This window comes from Anopheles stephensi, chromosome 3, assembly GCF_013141755.1.
Source record: "Anopheles stephensi strain Indian chromosome 3, UCI_ANSTEP_V1.0, whole genome shotgun sequence".
Lineage (NCBI taxonomy): Eukaryota > Metazoa > Arthropoda > Insecta > Diptera > Culicidae > Anopheles > Anopheles stephensi.
The window spans coordinates 61,094,918-61,112,613 of record NC_050203.1 but is presented as its reverse complement, the minus strand read 5'-3'; the positions used below and the strand labels follow the sequence as shown (position 1 = coordinate 61,112,613).

Sequence of the window (17,696 nt, the reverse complement as noted above, 5' to 3'; positions counted from 1 at the left end):
TGTATGACATTGACGAGACGACGAACCCTTGCAGGTTTGAAATTTAACTTTACTTATTGAGTTTGTTAAACTTTCTTAAAAAATCCATTTAAGATTGTAAATTTTGCAATGCCTTATACAGTAAAGCCTTATAGTATGGTCTAGGGTGACTTAAGTCAGTATCTGTTAAACATTTGAGCAATCTGTGCTATTCGAAAGCTAGTCAGCTGCCTCTTAGATTATCAATTCTAGTGATAAGCACAATAAGTCACTGATCGTTGCTTTAATGAGGTACATCGTTGCTTTGTTGCTTTATAAAATATTATTATGACGTATAAAAGAGGAACTTACTAATAGTTAACTAATTGTTGAATTCAATAAACACTTTCATTAAAATCTGGAAACATCAATCTAAAAAAAACTTCCCTAAATCAATATACTTGTTACGCTTGTAGCTGCTGCACTATCACGCAAGGGTTAAGAATGTCTTCGGTGACATTTATACCGCCCATGGTCACAAACCCATTAGTCTCGAATGACCGATACAGCACCAGCCCGATCAAGTGTGCAGTGCAACAAAACGCAACACCACAACCATCAAGCACGGAACGAGAAATCGGTCGATATTGTCGCGTTGATAAAACTCGTTCGCCTGCCGCTAGAGACAAGCGGTTAAAGCGCGGTGATGATGTGTCCACTTAACGACCATCCTTGGCCAGTATCGGCGGCATCCCTCGGGTGTCGTGCCCGAAACCGATGACCGATAACAATGGTGCAGCGCCAAGCGATTTGAATCGGTTTCCGCCAGACCATTAGTGAAAACATAAGAATGAACATCACATACAACGGCGTGACATTGCGCCAAGCCAGCAGATCTTCTGAGACGCTGATAGCGGATGCGCGCTGCCCGTTGCTATGGTGCGTTCTTTTATTCACTTTTGTACCGTACCGATGGCCTCGGCAGATTGTCCAGGAAGATGCAGGCGCGAAGCATTTTTTTGCAATCCTCTACCCCCGGGTGCTGCGACTACAGAATTGACGCCGTCGAGTGCTCCTCTCTTAGTTGGAGTGGATTTCAAGGTTTCAAATGACAAATGGCAGGGTTTGGTGTATTAATAGTAAGAATAAATAGTTTATAATGCGTTCAAGTGCGTCTCAGAAAATTTAAAAAAAAAACAGAAGAACCATAAATCCTTAATAGAGTAAAGAGTCGAAAATATAGCAAATATCTTGAAGGTGTAAAATTTGATTACTAACAGCTGTTCGGACTGATGAACCCTTACATTTAAAAGAATAATGTTACCATTAAAACAAATTCTTCAAAGGCAAGAAGCGCAACTCAGAGCGGTCTACTGAGCATGCAGTAACCACTTCAACTAGCACTCGTTCTTTTCTTTTGCCACAATTAGAACTGAAAGAAAGCTCCATTGCAAACTATAAGCTACGAACATCAAAGAATCGGCAACACATTGCATTCATTCAGGAAACGGCTCACGGCCAGAGAGACGGATAAAGTCTAAGCTCCAAGTTCCTGATGAACTACATAACCAACTAACTAGAAGCTGAAGCTAAAGCTCTAAGTCGGTTGCAGAAATACAATTTCGGATGTTATTCATACAGGTTTTTCACTAGTTGCTTTAAACATACTGGAGTGTGGCGTGGACAAAGCTTCGAGGTTTAGTTAGCTCTGTTACAGCGTGCAACAGTTTACTTTTTTTTGGGGGTGAAATTCCAGATTCCTGTTCATATGAGAGCTTGTCCGCTTCCCTACATGATTGAATGCACGCTGAGCGTAAAATTTGCCCCAGTTTTTTCGCAACGAAAGCTTATCCTTTTTTTTCTCCTATGTGCAACATTCATAGATATCCGTGTCAATTTCATCCTAATCCTTCCGAGCGGTGGCAACTTACCCGACCGTAATACGCTCCCTGATGCATGGTTTGTAGCCATGATCAAATGACGTAAAAGTGAAAAATAAACCCATTTCCCCAGCATGTCAATCCGACACGCCGGTGGTACACAAATAGCCCAGATTCAAAACATTTTTAAAACAGAAAATCCTCATAACCTTCATGGTGCACAGCAAAAAAAAAAAAACCGAGCGTCCCCGAATGATAGTAAAAATACATGAAAAGGATTCATCTTCAACCGTCCATCCTTGTGCGATCATCATGCTTCGAGCCTCGAGGAATTTATGGAGCGAAATGTTTACACTTTGCTCGCACAAGCATTTGCGAGCCGCTTCATCTGGAGGACACATCCTTAGAGGACGGAGCAAAGAAGAAAGCCCTCTAAATGGACGACTGCAATGGTTTGACTTCGTGCTTGCTATCCACACGCCAGCGCGCTGTACTGTAAAGCACAAGGCAAAAGGCTTTCATTAGTTCCAGTTCCTCAGCACCACGCATATTTACCAGTTGAATCCGGACGGTGGTAAAGATTTAACAAAAAATAAACATTATATTCATTTGCCAACGCAAGCCGGAAAGGAAAGCAACAGCGAACAAAAAAAAGATATCCCAACCCCCCCTAACCGAAAGAAAAGAAGACGAAAAGCTGCTAGGCGCAGCGTCGAAAAAAGAAAAGAAAAAGGACACCACATTTCACCATTCTGCGCTTCAACACTTTGAGCTAGCGGCGTTTCCGTTGACGAATGTTGTTTCCTTTTCCATTTCCGCTGCATTCCCAGGGCGAAAGGCAGTTGCGCGCGCACTTTTCGTTTTGGACTTCCGTTGCAAAACCATCCGCCTTTCCGTTGCCGGTTGGGAATGTAACACCGCGGGAGCTGACAGCAAGAAGCCTGTCTGCCCGAGCCCGTCGTGTACCTTTTCGGAAGAAGTTAAAGAAAGTGGTAGTAGCTTTTTGGGAAGCTTATCAGTGAAGGTGGTGGTTGGTGGGTGGTGTTTGGAATGATTTTATTACACCATTGAATGTCTAACAATTCTAATTAGAATGCCATGCCATCTGTTTTTACGCTGTTTATATTAACCTTCATCTCTCTCTCCCTTCATTGAGCGCTTCAGGAACCTCGTTAAAGCTTACCAGCCTTGAAAGAACCCTTCAAGGCTTGAAAGAAGCTCTGCTGATATAGACATCATTGAGTTGAGACTCACCCATGTAGCCGAAGTTCATCAAAGCGCCAGACACCTTGGACCTTCGGGGTGTGGAGATAGCTGATAGCACGTTTGAGGATGTCCAAAACTTAACCCATCTTGGGGCAAAAGCCTCATTTGTAGTCCCAGTACTCATATACATCCCTGAGGCAAGGACTCTGTGGAAAGTTGACGACATTCTCTCAGCCTCGCTCAGAATGATTTTGGACTTGCTATTCCGTTTAATGACGAGTTCTATGATGGACAAACTAGCGATTCCCCCGGTTTCGGTGAACTGATCACGTCATGAGAATAGCACTGGAATATCTAGCCTGTAACACCTTAGTGTTCTTAGGGGTAGTCTGGTAGCCGAGACAACGGTGCCGGACTACACACGTCAGGACTGGAGTTCAAAACCCATCCAAACCGCCTCAGTAGTGTTGGAATATATAGGTAAAATCAAGTTACAGAAAGCCAATGATGGAAGGTCCGGGGCCCTTCGAGGTTGAAGTACCAAAGAAGAAGAAGAAAGCCTTAGGTTGTGATAAGCCCAAACAGGGATGGAATGATGTCGTTGATACATCCGCCAGAAAGCCCAGGATATTGGATTGGCAGACTAGTTCAGGATACTTCTGCATCAGGTCGAGACCACTGCCATTTGTGGTCTGACTTGACTTGATGACTTGATTCAAACCATGGCAAAGTAGTCAGCCCTGCATACGGGGAGGCGGCCTGGATGGGATTTGACCCATGGTCCTGCCGTGTAAGAACGGCGCCGTAATCGCTTCGGACACTGGACCGCCTTATATTAACTTACAAAGAATCTACATGATTTCTACCTAAATCACTTCAAAGAATCAAAGTTGCATGATGAATTCGGAATTATGCACCCAAGGACTCACATTTAGCAATTTCTTCTTCTTTGGTCTAAAGACCTCTTAGGTCATGCCTGCCATTTCTGGCTTACAAGACTTAAAGATACCACGTAGTTGGGTAGTCAGCCCTCACTACGGAGGAACGGTCCGGATGAGATTTGAACCCCGGTCCTGCCGTTTGAAGACCAGCGCCGTTGTCGCCTCCACCACCAGGCCGCCCTATTTAGCAATATATCAAACATTAATACACTGCCTTTTTTTAAATCTTCAAACTCTCACTCTCTCTCTTAACGACCATAAACGATATGATTTCTCCTAAACATCAAACTGATGGGACCTCTTTTTTCCACCGTCAAATCTGTGAAACGATCACACAACGCAATCCGAAACTTTTAACGTGACCAAATGAGAAAAACACCCACCGCACCAGGGGTTTGGACAGCTTCGACCAACAAAAAGAAGCAAAAGCCGAAAGCCCCTAATACGGAAATCATTAAGACAAGATCTGTTGAACCCGACCAAAAGGAGCAACAGAGAAGCACGTCCGGAAGCGATGATAGCTGCAGTGTGAGAGACAGAACGAAACAACAGAAATGCCTTTTGTGTGGACGTTCCGTTTTCATCCCGACCGGAAGTCACCCACGGAAGTAGGACTTCCCCTTCACACCCCTTCCACCCTCGCGATCACGATCTCGATCTCTGGTCAGTGGGCGATAGCCCGGGCATCATCATCGTGCAGTGTGTCACTACAGTCGAGCCCGGCAACTCGGTAGACTCGGCCGGGAACAGCGTTAGAGGAAGAACGTGTTGAACACTCGCTATCAATGAACAACGGCGTGAAACTGCATTTTGCGTTCAAATTGAGCTGAGAGGCCACTTGCAAGCGCAAGTGGAGACATGTTTCCTCACTCGTTCCCTCTATGCATTTTCTGACCGTTTCATTCCTGAAAAAAAAACAACACAAACAAAACATATGCGTGTGTCTGTGCTGATAAATAATGTGCGGGACACACAATGACACAACAGTGCTGGAACTGCATTGGAAGTGTAGCAACGACCAGCACAAGAAGGAGGTTACGAGACCATCCCACCAACCCCCGGTGGAGCTGATGAGTCACACACGCACGGTACGTTTAAAGCCGCTGCTGGTACGGGGCGTGATTATTACAAAGCTCCTTTGTAAAAAGATGAAGCCGACTGGTGGCCACATTATGACGTCAGAGAGCGCGGTTTCTTTTGTCATCCGGGAAGAGAAGTACAATAAGGTATGCCCGGGACAATCTGTTATCGACGAACATGGTGCTAGCACGCTACTTTCAGCTTCTGCTTTTAGTTGTTGTCGTTTTTTCCCAGGAAGCGTATGTGTATCTTATTACCCGGAAGATGTAAACGCACCCCATCTACGCAATTTGGGACAAAACAGACTTGATGAAATAAAACATCAGCCACATTTCGTTACAGATTGGAAGTAATACGTTATCAGTTTGGGTTTTTTTTCCAACAGCCTTTAAAGGTAATATTTTGCCGGGCCTTGGATCATGGTCGCTTGATTTATTTAACGCATTAGTGACGTTGGTCTAACTTGCGAAACACGACGATATTCTTACTGCACTGAAGTAGTAAGGGTTTCATTTCGCAACATTCTTTCCGGCAACAAGTTAAGATGGACTCTATTCACTGGACTTGGATCATGATGGACTTGGATCATGTTCGAGTCATTTCTGGACTCTATTCACTGGAATAACTTTCCTTTAAAAGTTTTCACTTCACCTCGAAAGGTGTCCAGTTTTAGGGGAAAATATTACACTTCAACTTGGACAGAGTCTAGAAATCGAAGCTTCTTGAACATTGCTAGTTCTTCTAGACATTTCTGGAAAGGAAAGCGGTTAGTTAACTACCTACAATATCTCGGTGTCTTCCAATTTTTACTTGTCGCTGCATTGAAGGTTGTTATTTTTTTTTTTTCTATCCTTTCTGATAATTAGTTTAGTTTCATACAAATTTCTAACCTTATAAATCATCAATACTCTATGGATATTGTGGGATATTCTTACGGATCCCTTAAATCCTATTGCATCATAATGTCCCTAAACCATACTAAGCAAAAATTGGGTCAGAATCTCAATGATTGATTAGAATTTTAAAAAGCATGCGATTCACGAGATTTACGGGATTTACGTGTCTTAGCTAGATGAAATGTGGTTGTTTTTATTTAAACAAAACTCACTGACATTCGGCTATTGATCGTACCCCTAAGAATGAGGTCCAATTCGGGATTTCGCGGGATACTCTGGGTGCGCTGTCAATCCATACAGTTTGTTTATACTTCTCACACATTTGTTGCTTCCTGTTTGTAGTGCACTCTTACAGAACATCTTATCATTTCAACACATCTAAATCATAAAGATTTAGGTTGGTTGGTAGGTTCCCTCATCAACACTTGAGCCCAGCAAATCCCACCCGATGCAATGTGGATCTCTTCAACGATGTTGTAAAAAACGCATCGCGATTGAGACTAACTGTTCCGCGAGAGAACACGCTCAACAGCCCACTCTCCGCCTGAGCCGATCTTCAAACGATTAAAACACATAAATCCAAACAAACCTCCAAGTGGGAGCTGATTCCTGGAACTATTTCCATCCTCTATTTACCCACCACAAACATACGCACAGACACGCAAAACGCGCACACTAGGCGGGAGCAACATGCGCCACCCAGTTTCGTACACAAGAAAAACCATCGACATACCAACGGTAGCCGCATATCCATAACTTTACTTTCGCAATATTGTAACCACCAAATGGTCCTTAGAGTGTGTTTTGAGATTTATGTTTTCCAAGCTGAAGTGATCTATACCAACTTTGATTGAAGATCGGGCACTAACTGGGGAGGCATGCATAATTGGGCATTCAAATTTTGCCACAACCACCACTCGCTCTCGCGCTGATGCATCTAATCAGCATATGAGGCGATGGTGTCCACCTCGAAACAGGCTCTCCATCCTTCGGTCGGCGGTTCCGCAAGTTTTTAAATTCAATTAACCAAAGTGCCCTTTTATCAGCACTCATCAACTAACGGGGAATCTAAAGCACATCGACATCGTAAGTCGATTTAAGTGCAATTTTTGTCCCGTTTTTTGTTTTTGTTTCGATAAGTTATTAGATACTGAAACAAGGGCCACCAGTAGAGCAGCAGCCACTTCGGTGAAGTGGATCGAAAATGGACAGCTAATTAATGTAATCGGTTCTTGGGATTCAGGACAGGCGAAGGAGTCGTCCCGGACAAATAAACACAATTGTCCAATTTTTGATAAAAAAATTCTCCGTAACGTTTATGCCGAAGATGGGACAGCCGTACACAGCTTGTTGGAAATGGTGGCAATCAGTGTAGCTGAGTATCGTTGCGAAGAGTGTGTTATTGTGTATAGATTGTGGGGAGTTTTGTAAACAAAAATTAATTTTGAAAAAAATTAAAAGAATTTGAATGATTTCCATTTTTTTCTACTATAAAAAATCATGAATTTTGTATAATTATTATTAGATCTATTTGTGCCTTCTTGGATCGTGGAACGGTTTTTTTTTAATTTTTATTTAAAGTGAATGGTAAATAACTTCCCGAATTGCGAGTTTTGCACAGAACGACTAAAATACTGAAACTATTACTAAAATTCGTTATGAGAAGGCCGAAGATTGTTTAAGCAAAAAATGCCAGTTCTATCCTTGTTATATTTAAATTGATAGCAACACAGCCAGGCCGTCGTTTACAAAAAAAAATATAAATTTAATATATTTATGTATATTTATACTTATTATGTTTAGTTTAATAGCAATACGGCCAGGCCGTCCTTTACGAATAAATAAAAAAATATTTAAATTAATAACACTCTAATAGATAATAATAAAAAAGCAGTAAAATTCGATGTGCCTTTTAATCTGTCCGGCACTGTTCCTTGCTGTAGACCAACAAAAAAAAGGGTTTAGTACAACAAACCCTAGCGCCAAACACAACAGGTAGCCATGGAAATACCATGGAGACCTCGAACCCACCGAGAACGATATGCTCCTGGGAGGGAGGGAGGGGGCAGGTGAGTGTATTTGCGTGTATGAGTGTGTACAAAACCACCCCTTTTTTGTGTACGATGGATTTTTTGTTTCGCTTACGCTCGCTTATCTCCCTATTATCACCATAACATTAGTCATCCGACATTGACAACCAAAAAACTGTCATCCACACAACATGTCCTGTAAAGCACCTCAGACGTAGGGAGCAAACATTGCAAATGATGGGGAGGGACGAAAAAAAAAGAAAGAACGGAAAGTACACAAACAGATTGTGCAAACTCCTTTAAACCGGTAGAAATGGTATCATTTTCAGCGTTTGAAATCTATCTCTGCCTGGTAACACACAGACCAGCAGCAACAGCAGCAGCAACAGCAGCAGCAAGAGGCCGGCTGGCAAAGATTGACCTGTGGAAACGCAAAACAACCATCGACAGCAGCAGCAGCATCATCAGCATGTGCCCACCATGCAACAATAGAACACGCCTTTCTTCACCCTAAAGGATAGGACTAGAGGGAGTAAAACGGACAGTGACGGGAGGGTATATGGGTTGTCCCAAGTGGGCCAAAAATAGAAACTTCTCTACCGAATTGTCCGTCGTCGTAACACACACACATGATTTTTTTTTTTTTTGGTCTATTTTACCAGCTAGACAGACGAATTCGAATTCCCCGTCCCGAGATCCCTTACCTCACGACTCAACGTACATGTTCCTTTCCCTTTTCCAGGGATTGATTTTCAGGGTTCGAAATGTTTACTTTGACCACTACACACTACTTACCGATTGCACGGTGCCAGAGGATCAGGACCGTTTTTGGAACGTGACTTTGGTGGTTCTTTCGCACTGTTGTAGAAATGTAGACGGCTGCTCCCTTTTTCTTTCGTTTACATCTTCATCCTTCCTGCTGGGTTTCCGGCCACCAACGCACCGAAGGACATGTGAAGCAAATACGGCGCGCCAAAGGACGACAGCCCTTGGCGATGATCCTTCGTTAGGCTTGGGACACAAATTTTCTTCCTTTTTGGGTTTTCCGTTTTCCTTCTTGCTGTGACCGATCACACAATTCGCACAAACACTACACACACATACACATACAGCTATCGATCGATTCTTGTGTGTGTGTGTGTGTGGGTTTTACAATGCTTCTTTACACACCTTAACTTTTACGCACGATCACGCACGATCGAACTATTGGGACTATTTATATATAAACACGCACTCGGCCACACACGGACACACGTGTGAAAATAAATTCACAGCACACACGCACCAAAATAGCGGTGCAGCTGGGAGAAACCATAAAACACACACAGGATGACGAACGCCACCTTGTTCTCGCTGGCAAAAATCATGAATCAAGGAAAGCACGAACGTATCCGCCGCCGCGAATAAAACAGGAAACCACGGCCAACGCGCGAATCACCCAACACTTCACAAATACATAGAACACTGCGCGTACACTGACTTCCACACACACACACGTACACACGCCAGGCGCTAGTAAAACACTGTTTGAGCAAAGAAACCAAAAGAAAAACAAAGAATTGCAATATAAATCTTCTCGCTTGTAGCCCCCACGGAGGAGGGAGATACTGCACTCGGTCGGTTTGGGGTGCACCAGATACGAGCCAGACGGAAAAAGATTGTGACCTGTCGCTAAAAAGGTAAACAAACTAACATCAAAGTAGTAATCCTGTTCCGCTTCTTTTTCTTGGCATTTACACAATTGGAAAAAAATGAAAACAAAACCACCGACCGACCGACCGACCTACTGTGATTGACACAACAAGGGCTTTTCTGCAGTTGAGCTGCAGTTGCTGTTTAAATCATCTTATTCTTGCGGCAAACTTTTCTTTTCGCATTGCAATTCCTACATGGGGCTATTTTTGTTCTAGTGGGAGGGGGCGTAGCGGAGCACCAAAAGCCACCAGCCCATGATCCATGGCACAACTACACCAGAAGGAACAACCAGAGACACGCACATCACGATCAAGCTCTACGCATTTCACATCCGCGTACGATCGTGACGATGATGATGATGATATTAGCCGTGGTCGTCGGCAGCACAGAAGCACTTTTTTCCTTTTTTAGTCACTACCTCGTTACTTGTTTTGTTGTTCCTGCTGCTGCTGTTGTTGCTATTGCTGTGACCACCCAAATCGGTGCGGCACCGAAACAACCCCACAGCACAACAATCTTTTCCCGCATAATTTGGTCGCCCCCATTATGCGCACATTTGTGACAACCTTACAAATTAAAAGGGCAGCCTTTCTTCCATGCCGGATCAGCGGTGTTGCTGGAGTATGTTGGGAGGGCCGTTTCAATTAAAGCTCTGGCAATTAGTAACACACACAAACACACGGACGGTACGCACCCACAGAGCGAAGGAGAGCTCACGACGGATCCACGGATCACTTCTATGCTTGGTTGCGCGAATTGCAGCACTAGCGCGATTGAGGAGGAAACATTCCACCGATACGGCAGCGCGTACGGTCCACTGGCGAGTGTGCGCCCTCTTGTTGTTGCTTTCTTTTCACAGTACCGATTTTCCTGCTGCTGCTGGTGCTGTCAAATGGCTGGAGTACACCAATCTCGCCCAGTGCGCGATAAGTTTTCGTGATTCACAAACCTTTTTCGCAGCACCGCTGCTTCGTTGCCTGCTGCGTTCCTGCGTCTGTGCCTGATTTATTGTGTCTATTTCATCACACACACAGCACACGCACACACACGCGGTCACGATTGGACCGTGTGGGGATGGAAGGTGCTCTCATCTCGAACTTTTTGACAGTTGGTCAGTAGAAAAAATGACAGATCGAACATAAGCCGCTGAATGCTGAACGCACAGTGGGTTTGTAGGTGGTTTTTTAACATGCTTCGCAGAAAACGCATAGAAAATGGAAAATAAATTTCAAATGTAAATAAATGCATGAATGGCGTTGCTTAATTCACAGAACAAAAAATATTTTAGAAATACCCCAATAACAACATTAAACAAAAAACGAAACCACATGTTTACGCAACATACAAACAAAATGTTCGAGCAACATGTTTTTGACGTTTGCTGCTGTTTCCTGCAGCAGCCGAGAGCAAGTAAATCGTAAACAAAATAAGGATGAGATAGTACGAGAAAGGAGGAGGAGATTATTACCAAATAAAGTACGCACGTTGGATGGTTCATTTTTTGCTTCGCCAGCATTGATAAGAACACGCCACCGCGTGCAGAAGAAGCACGGGAAGATTAATATCAATCGGCCAGCATCATCACACACGCGTCCGGTTCTCATATGTTTTTAGTGAGCAAGGATTTCACAATAGCATGAAAAGGATGGATCTGGAACCAGCTGCAAAGGAGTACCAGGATGCGTTATCGAAAGGTAGGTAGTGGTGGTGGTGTAGCTTGTAAAAAATCCTTATATTAATTAATGCTCCACTCAACAGTACAACTGGTGGAACGCAATCCGGCCCCGAATGGCACGGCGATTGTGAGCATGTACCGGACGGGTGTGCGGGAAGCGAACGACATTGTGACCCTTGCCAAAGAGATACAGTCGGCCGACGTAGCGGTGACCAATAATGCGTGCGCCAAGCTCGTTATGATCGCGGAACAGGTTCGCTTCCTGCAGCAGCAAGCGAAGAAGATTCTGGAAGAAACGCAAGCTGCCCAAGAACTGCACCATGCGGCGTGCAATTTTCGTAAAATTCCCGGTCACATCTATCACCTGTACAAGCGACCGTCGGGCCAAACGTACTTTAGCATGCTGTCGCCGAACGAGTGGGGTCCGAAGGGATGTGAGCATCAGTACCTGGGTAGCTATAAGCTGGAGTTCGATCAAACGTGGACACCGGTGGACAAAATTGAACAGGTGCAGGAGAACATACGGTGGGCACATCGTGTGCTGGACACAGGGCTAAACTCGCAGCGAAACGGTTTCCTATCGATAGACGATGTGCCAGCAGAAGACAAGCAAGCGGAGTCTTAGAATCTACAACTTTTAAACGGTTAAGAGTGGAATAAAAACGGAAAAATCAGTTTTATGAAAACTGGAGCTTCCACTAAAAACACAAGCGCTTTTGTCAAACGTGTATATACTCTTTTGTTTTATTTTTGGATACCGCGACACACGATTCGCGGTCTTTTAAAGGGGGTTGTTAAAAACAGAAACACAAATCAGCTGTGTAAAATAAATAGTACACAAAAACGGGTCTACACACAAACACACTTAAAAAATCATCTAATACACCTCGATACTTTCGCTGAAAGTAAAGCCTGCGTGCGCGTATGTGTGGCGATGATCCACACACAGATGGATGATAATGAAGCGATAAAAAGGGATGATGGAAAACAGTGGCCCAACTCGTGCAGTTCTCACCGGGAGCCGGTAACGAAAAGGTTACACGCCGCGCAAGATCACACTATTTCGCTAGGGTAGTGTATGTAAGGCACCTTTTGGGCAGACGCACAGGCCATGTGAGTTCCGAATTGACGGGCGGTGAGCGATCATTTCTTGCCGTAGTTTGCATTTAGCGGTTTCCTTGCCGCCGGTTGCCGCTGGCGAGCGAGAAAGCTTTGTCCTGGTCCGCTTAGCAAGCGTGCATCGACCGCTTCCCGATGGCAAACCATCCCGAGCCGATAGAAAGCGGTCGCAATCAGCTGTTCTTCCTGTTGACCCATCGGTGGACGGGAAGCGTTACCGTTTCCTACCGGTAGCGTGCCATCTACGCCCGCTCCACCGGGTGCATCGACCTTATCCATCAATAGTGCTTCTGTAACGATAAAAAGAGCATTAGGGATAGAGGATTAAGGCGTCATCCGCCGATCCACTTACCACTGATTGCGTGCGCGTCAAGCGTTTTGATCACCTCCTTCGCTTTTTCAACACACTTCTTGTAACGCACATCGGCCGCCTGCAGTTCCTGGTCCTTCACAACGAGCGCTGCCTCTAGACTGGCTATTTTTGTGTGCAAATTACCGAGCTGCAACTGCGCTTCTTCCATCTGCTGGGAGGAGGTCTGCTCGCCTAGCTCCAGTGTTTGCTTCATCTGCATTTCCAGCTCGCTGTTGGTATTGAGAAGAGAAGAATGAAGATAGGGAGAACATCCTGGAATTACTATTAATTGAGTTTCCACTACCTCTTGCTACTTCCATCCTCGGTGTGATGCTGGCTGAGCAGAAGAATCTTCTGGTTAGCCGATTTGAGCTGTTCACGCAGCTTTTCGTTACGCTGATTTGCATCGTCTAGCAATTGCTGAAACGAAAAAAACGTTTCTGTTATAAAAAAAAATCAAACTTCGGAACTCAAGACAAGCCATCGCTTCTTACCGAAAGTGCCGTTTGGCCACCCTGACCCTCACGTAACGCTTTGTTTTCACGCTCTAATCGCTCGATACGCTCGTACAGATCGTTCGAATGCAACTCCTTGGACATCGTGTTGCCACCCGCTCCGTGACCACCTGGACCTACGCCACCCGACCCAGCTGCCTGACCGCACTTGAGCTCATCCAAGGCTTCTCGCAGTGTGTCGCGCTCCCTCAGAAAATTCTCCTTCTCCCGCTGCACAACCGCCAGCTGTCCCTGCAGCTGGTTGTACTCGAACTCGGCACGCACCGTCTTGCCCATCTCTTCGTCCAGCATTCCGTGCAGATCCTGGATCTTCTTCTTGTACAGCTCTACCTGCCCCTTCAGCCCGGCGTACTTCTTTGCCTCCTCCTCGTACTCCAGGTTTTGCTTCAGGTAGTCGGCACTGCGCTCCTCCTGCAGCTTGATCTGCTTTCGCAGATCGTTATAGTCTTCCAGCTTCTTCTTGTACGTTTGTAGCTGCGTTTCACAGATTTTTAGTTTCTCGTTCGCCTCCTTCAGGATGTCGATTTCGTCCTTTAGCTGAGCAATCTCGGCCGTTGCCGCGTGCAGCTCATCGATCCGCACCTGCAACTCGGCGATTTCCTTCTCCTGAATCATCGACTTCATTTTCAGATCGTCCCGTGCCGTTTCTGCCTGCAGCAGCTCATCCTTCAAGCTGTCCACCAGCTTGCGCAGATCGTTGTACCGCGATGAGCCAAGCTGGATCGGCCCTAGCGATGTTCCGTCGTCTCCGATCAGGTTTGGATTTTCGTACCGCCCCACGATGGCTTGCAGCTTCGTGATTTCCTGCTGCAGTGCTGCCTTCTCCTCGATAAGCCCCAGCATCTTTTTGTTCGTTTCGTGACACTTCTGGGCCAGTGTGTCCCGGTCTTCCTGTAACGTTTTCACGTCCAGACTCGTGGTCGTGTTGATCGAGTTGCGCGAAGGTGATGCTCCCTGCCAGATGTACTCAATGTCCTGCAGGGCGGCCATTATGTTACGCTGCAACGATTCTTCCAGCTCCATGATCTGCGTGATGTACTTTTGCTTCTCGAGACAGTTTACCGCACAGCCCAGTATGAGCTGCAGCAGGCGACCCAGCTCGTGCGGGTCACATTTCTCCGCGATCTTTAGCGCATCGGGACGCAACTCTTCCGACAGGTTCAAGCTCAACTCGTCCTGGTAGTACACGTAGATGCCTTCGATGATTTTTCGCAGATTGCTCACCTTCAAGCGCCAGTTTGCCCCGACGTCCGACTTTATCTTGGACAGCCAGCTGTCGGTAAACACTTCCGGCGCGATTTGGTTCAGAGCTTGGGCAAGGGCTGCCCCATCCGAAAGTTCCTGCACCGTTTTATGGGGTGCGGATAGATTCAGTACGCTGAGCCAGCGTATCAGTGATTCGTAGATTTCCATCTTATCGCTTTCCATTCCTTTGTAGCGCGATCACCCGGATGGAGCCAGCGGTCAAGGCAATGGAGACTTTGGGCAGAGATGAATACACTTTGCGGATGAGTTTTGGGTCGAGAAATGGAAAATAATACACGAAACTTTCCTCCCACGTACGTACGCAGAGCAATTAGAGCGATTTGTTTACAACTCGACAAAAGCTTGACAGGGGAAAGTGGGAAATTTGACAGCGGCAGTGCAGTTGGAGTGTTTTGGAAAATGCAAGCCTAAAATAGGAACTACTTGCTCGAAGATGGTAGTACGGGATAGTATAATTTTCAGGGAGAATATTATAAAAAAGTAAACTACACATTTTATTCATAAAACATTATTTTTATAATTTTGTTTCAGCTTCTCAAGTATTCAGCATGTGTATTTTAAACATTGTATGCATTTTGATGGTATTTGACAGCTGCTCAAGAAACATCAACAAACGACCGTCAACAGCAAAATGTAAACATTGTACACTTACATTGTTTTTAAAAAATTTAGTTTCAGTTTTTGGTGATTTGTTATCACAGAAAATGGTGGAAAATTCGGTTACTATCGACTTTGAATCAGTATGCCGATTTTGTCTCACAAACGCTGGTGTTTTCCAATCAATTTTCGACCATGAAATAGTCGATATTGCTGCTATTGTAAAGACAATCACCAATCTAGAAGTGAGAGGCTCTCATGGACCTATTCGGTTCGATAATGATAAGTTTGTTAGCTAATTCGTTTTCGGTATGCTTTTTAGGTTTCTAAAGATGATCCATTCTCCAAGGTGGCTTGTAATTCGTGCATCGATATTGTTAGGTGCATAGTGGATTTCAGAGATAAATGCATTTCTTCCTTCCACGAATCAGAACAAAAGCTTCTGGCGTTAGAAGAAGCATCTCTCGCGAAAGAACTGCAATTGCATGTGGAGTTTATTAAATGTGATTCCCCAGGAGACAGTGGGTGTAACAGCTACGAACAGGAGGGCGCGATTACGAATCTTACCGATACGGATAATGAGGATGAGGACGCGCCCGCTAATACAGAAACACAATCGATTAGTGAAGAAACAGCGAAAAATACACTTTCGAAGAGTACTTCAAACAGCGAGGAAGTCGAAAACACTACCACGTGTACGGAATGCGGAGAATGTGTTTCCGGCGGAAAACAAATGCTTACCTATCACATGAAAAGCGATCATGCCGACGATGGTGGGCTGCCCAAGATACGGCAATGTTTCTTCTGCCCAAAGGCGTATTCTTCGTACCAGTTGCTAAAATACCATCTCAATTTTCACCCACAAAAGCTGTGGCAATGTCCGCAGTGTGATAAGCGCATCCACAACAAAGCCAGCTTCATCGATCACCTTCGGATACATGCGAATGAACGGTATTACGTTTGCAAGGAATGTGGAAAACAGTTTACTGCGTTGAAGTACCTTTCCACCCATAGCCGGGTGCACAAGCGAAATACGGCGAATGCAAGCAGCAAATCGAAGGTATGTGGCGAGCCCTGTCTTTAACTTTATTATATCGATACATGATGTATTTTCTTTGATTATTCCTCAGGATGTTAAGGGATCTGTGAAGGACACCCCGCTGGAATCCTTTTCCCAACCTGAACCACTAGCTAGTCCCATCCAGTCGACTACTTTACTCGAGAAACTAGCTGAACAGGAGCCTGAAACGAATTTGGCGCATGTCGACTCCTTACATTCTCAAGATCAAAAAGTAAATCATCTTCAGAATGGGACTGAAACATATCAATCAGGGGTAAGTATTTAAAAAATATTAAGGAGAACATATGACGACATTTTTCGATTCAAAAAAAGAGTTTGACACCACTGGATTTGAGATAATTCTTCAAAATGAAAATTCACCTCACGTTCTCTCAATTGTTTACAGATGTACGAGTGTGAGGTGTGCGGTAAAAAGCTCAAAACTAAATCCAACTATACTAACCACCGTAAAATGCATGACCGGAAAGAGACGAAAGCAGAAGAGAAAATCGTGCCCATAAGCAGCCATGATACGGTACAGCGCCGAGTGTATCTTTGCAACATATGCGGCCACAACTGTGGTTCGTCCAGTAACTTGGGTGTACACTTGCGACGCCACAACGGACAGAGTGTGTGTGAGTGCTCGGTTTGTGGGAAAGGATTTCCTCGCCGATCGGATCTTGTCATGCATATGCGCAAGCATACGGGTAAGTCTCACAGCAGCTGGCTGAGTCGTTTTAATTGAAAGTGTACCATTTTTCATCACTGCTGTAGGCGAAAAACCTTTCATCTGTCCAACGTGTGGTCGCGGATTTTCTCGGCTGGATAAGCTACGCATTCACACCCGCACACACACCGGTGAGAAACCGTACAAATGTCCTTGCGGTCGAGCATACGCTCAGGTAATTTGCCGCTAAGTACAAAACAATGAGCAGCCAAGTAACACGCTTCTAAAATTTGCATTATAGAAAAATGACCTAAAAACACACCAAAAACGTAACACGTGTGGCCAAAATTTCGATATCGCCAAGCTGCTCACTTCGCATCGACGGACAATTTGCATTAAATCACCGAAGCATTCACCGTTTGATGATGGTACACATGAAACGCACAAACAAAAGCAGCAGGACCGTGATTCAACTTCCATGCCGGTAGTGTATTCAACCGGTGCACCATCATCTGAGTTGCTGGAAACCACCGATACGATGGTGGATATAGTGTTCCCGGGAAGCTGGAACAATTGCATTACGGCACATGATTTTCAGCACCAGGAAGCTGTTGTTACCGATAGCTATGAGAATAGTTCGTACATTAGTCAATCGAAGCTTGTAACGTGATATTAGTTTTACGCAAAATCCATACATTCTACGAGGTGATGTTCCGAGGTACCCATGGAATACAAACAAAAGACAAATACGAGCGACAT

At 44.9% G+C, this 17,696-nt stretch overlaps 5 protein-coding genes across 9 annotated transcripts in view; 3 read left to right on the top strand and 2 right to left on the bottom strand.

The window, feature by feature from the left end:
• Positions 1 to 10,775, bottom strand: part of LOC118513560 (E3 ubiquitin-protein ligase MIB2) — a 48,988-nt gene extending 38,213 nt beyond the window's left edge. The window contains exons 1-2 of one of the 5 annotated variants that reach the window (XM_036059483.1): positions 10,636 to 10,775; positions 8,787 to 9,514 (exon numbers count right to left, since the gene is read on the bottom strand). The gene's annotated coding sequence lies outside the window, so the exon portion shown is untranslated. The other 4 variants (XM_036059485.1, XM_036059484.1, XM_036059487.1 and 1 more) reach the window with 4 other exon arrangements.
• Positions 4,807 to 5,395, top strand: LOC118513571. Its single transcript, XM_036059509.1, has 2 exons — positions 4,807 to 5,211; positions 5,300 to 5,395. The coding sequence occupies exons 1-2, from the start codon at positions 4,945 to 4,947 to the stop codon at positions 5,333 to 5,335; spliced, it is 303 nt and encodes a 100-aa protein (XP_035915402.1). The 5' UTR covers positions 4,807 to 4,944; the 3' UTR covers positions 5,336 to 5,395.
• A 283-nt stretch (positions 10,776 to 11,058) lies between the features above and the next one.
• Positions 11,059 to 12,071, top strand: LOC118513569 (uncharacterized protein C1orf50 homolog). Its single transcript, XM_036059507.1, has 2 exons — positions 11,059 to 11,380; positions 11,445 to 12,071. The coding sequence occupies exons 1-2, from the start codon at positions 11,323 to 11,325 to the stop codon at positions 11,984 to 11,986; spliced, it is 600 nt and encodes a 199-aa protein (XP_035915400.1). The 5' UTR covers positions 11,059 to 11,322; the 3' UTR covers positions 11,987 to 12,071.
• Positions 12,072 to 12,075: 4 nt separating this feature from the next.
• Positions 12,076 to 14,960, bottom strand: LOC118513563 (protein hook). Its single transcript, XM_036059491.1, has 4 exons — positions 13,327 to 14,960; positions 13,137 to 13,252; positions 12,833 to 13,062; positions 12,076 to 12,770 (listed from the first exon to the last, which is right to left on the bottom strand). The coding sequence occupies exons 1-4, from the start codon at positions 14,773 to 14,775 to the stop codon at positions 12,505 to 12,507; spliced, it is 2,061 nt and encodes a 686-aa protein (XP_035915384.1). The 5' UTR covers positions 14,776 to 14,960; the 3' UTR covers positions 12,076 to 12,504.
• A 201-nt stretch (positions 14,961 to 15,161) lies between these two features.
• Positions 15,162 to 17,695, top strand: LOC118510009 (zinc finger protein 2 homolog). Its single transcript, XM_036051395.1, has 6 exons — positions 15,162 to 15,455; positions 15,533 to 16,270; positions 16,341 to 16,544; positions 16,677 to 16,977; positions 17,045 to 17,172; positions 17,239 to 17,695. The coding sequence occupies exons 1-6, from the start codon at positions 15,162 to 15,164 to the stop codon at positions 17,605 to 17,607; spliced, it is 2,034 nt and encodes a 677-aa protein (XP_035907288.1). The 3' UTR covers positions 17,608 to 17,695.
• The last annotated feature ends 1 nt before the right edge of the window (position 17,696 follows it).

What these genes read in the sequence shown, in the direction of transcription:
- LOC118513571 (XM_036059509.1), top strand. Translation starts at nt 4,945, where the DNA reads ATGTGCGGGACACACAATGACACAACAGTGCTGGAACTGCATTGGAAG. An exon ending in GGGAAGAGAAGTACAATAAG is followed by an intron (nt 5,212 to 5,299) that starts GTATGCCCGGGA and finishes GTTTTTTCCCAG; the next exon opens with GAAGCGTATGTGTATCTTAT.
- LOC118513569 (XM_036059507.1), top strand. Translation starts at nt 11,323, where the DNA reads ATGAAAAGGATGGATCTGGAACCAGCTGCAAAGGAGTACCAGGATGCG. An exon ending in CCAGGATGCGTTATCGAAAG is followed by an intron (nt 11,381 to 11,444) that starts GTAGGTAGTGGT and finishes TCCACTCAACAG; the next exon opens with TACAACTGGTGGAACGCAAT.
- LOC118513563 (XM_036059491.1), bottom strand. Translation starts at nt 14,775, where the DNA reads ATGGAAAGCGATAAGATGGAAATCTACGAATCACTGATACGCTGGCTC. An exon ending in GAGGATGGAAGTAGCAAGAG is followed by an intron (nt 13,063 to 13,136) that starts GTAGTGGAAACT and finishes CAATACCAACAG; the next exon opens with CGAGCTGGAAATGCAGATGA. An exon ending in TGACGCGCACGCAATCAGTG is followed by an intron (nt 12,771 to 12,832) that starts GTAAGTGGATCG and finishes TTATCGTTACAG; the next exon opens with AAGCACTATTGATGGATAAG.
- LOC118510009 (XM_036051395.1), top strand. Translation starts at nt 15,162, where the DNA reads ATGTGTATTTTAAACATTGTATGCATTTTGATGGTATTTGACAGCTGC. An exon ending in AGACAATCACCAATCTAGAA is followed by an intron (nt 15,456 to 15,532) that starts GTGAGAGGCTCT and finishes TATGCTTTTTAG; the next exon opens with GTTTCTAAAGATGATCCATT. An exon ending in GCATATGCGCAAGCATACGG is followed by an intron (nt 16,978 to 17,044) that starts GTAAGTCTCACA and finishes TCACTGCTGTAG; the next exon opens with GCGAAAAACCTTTCATCTGT.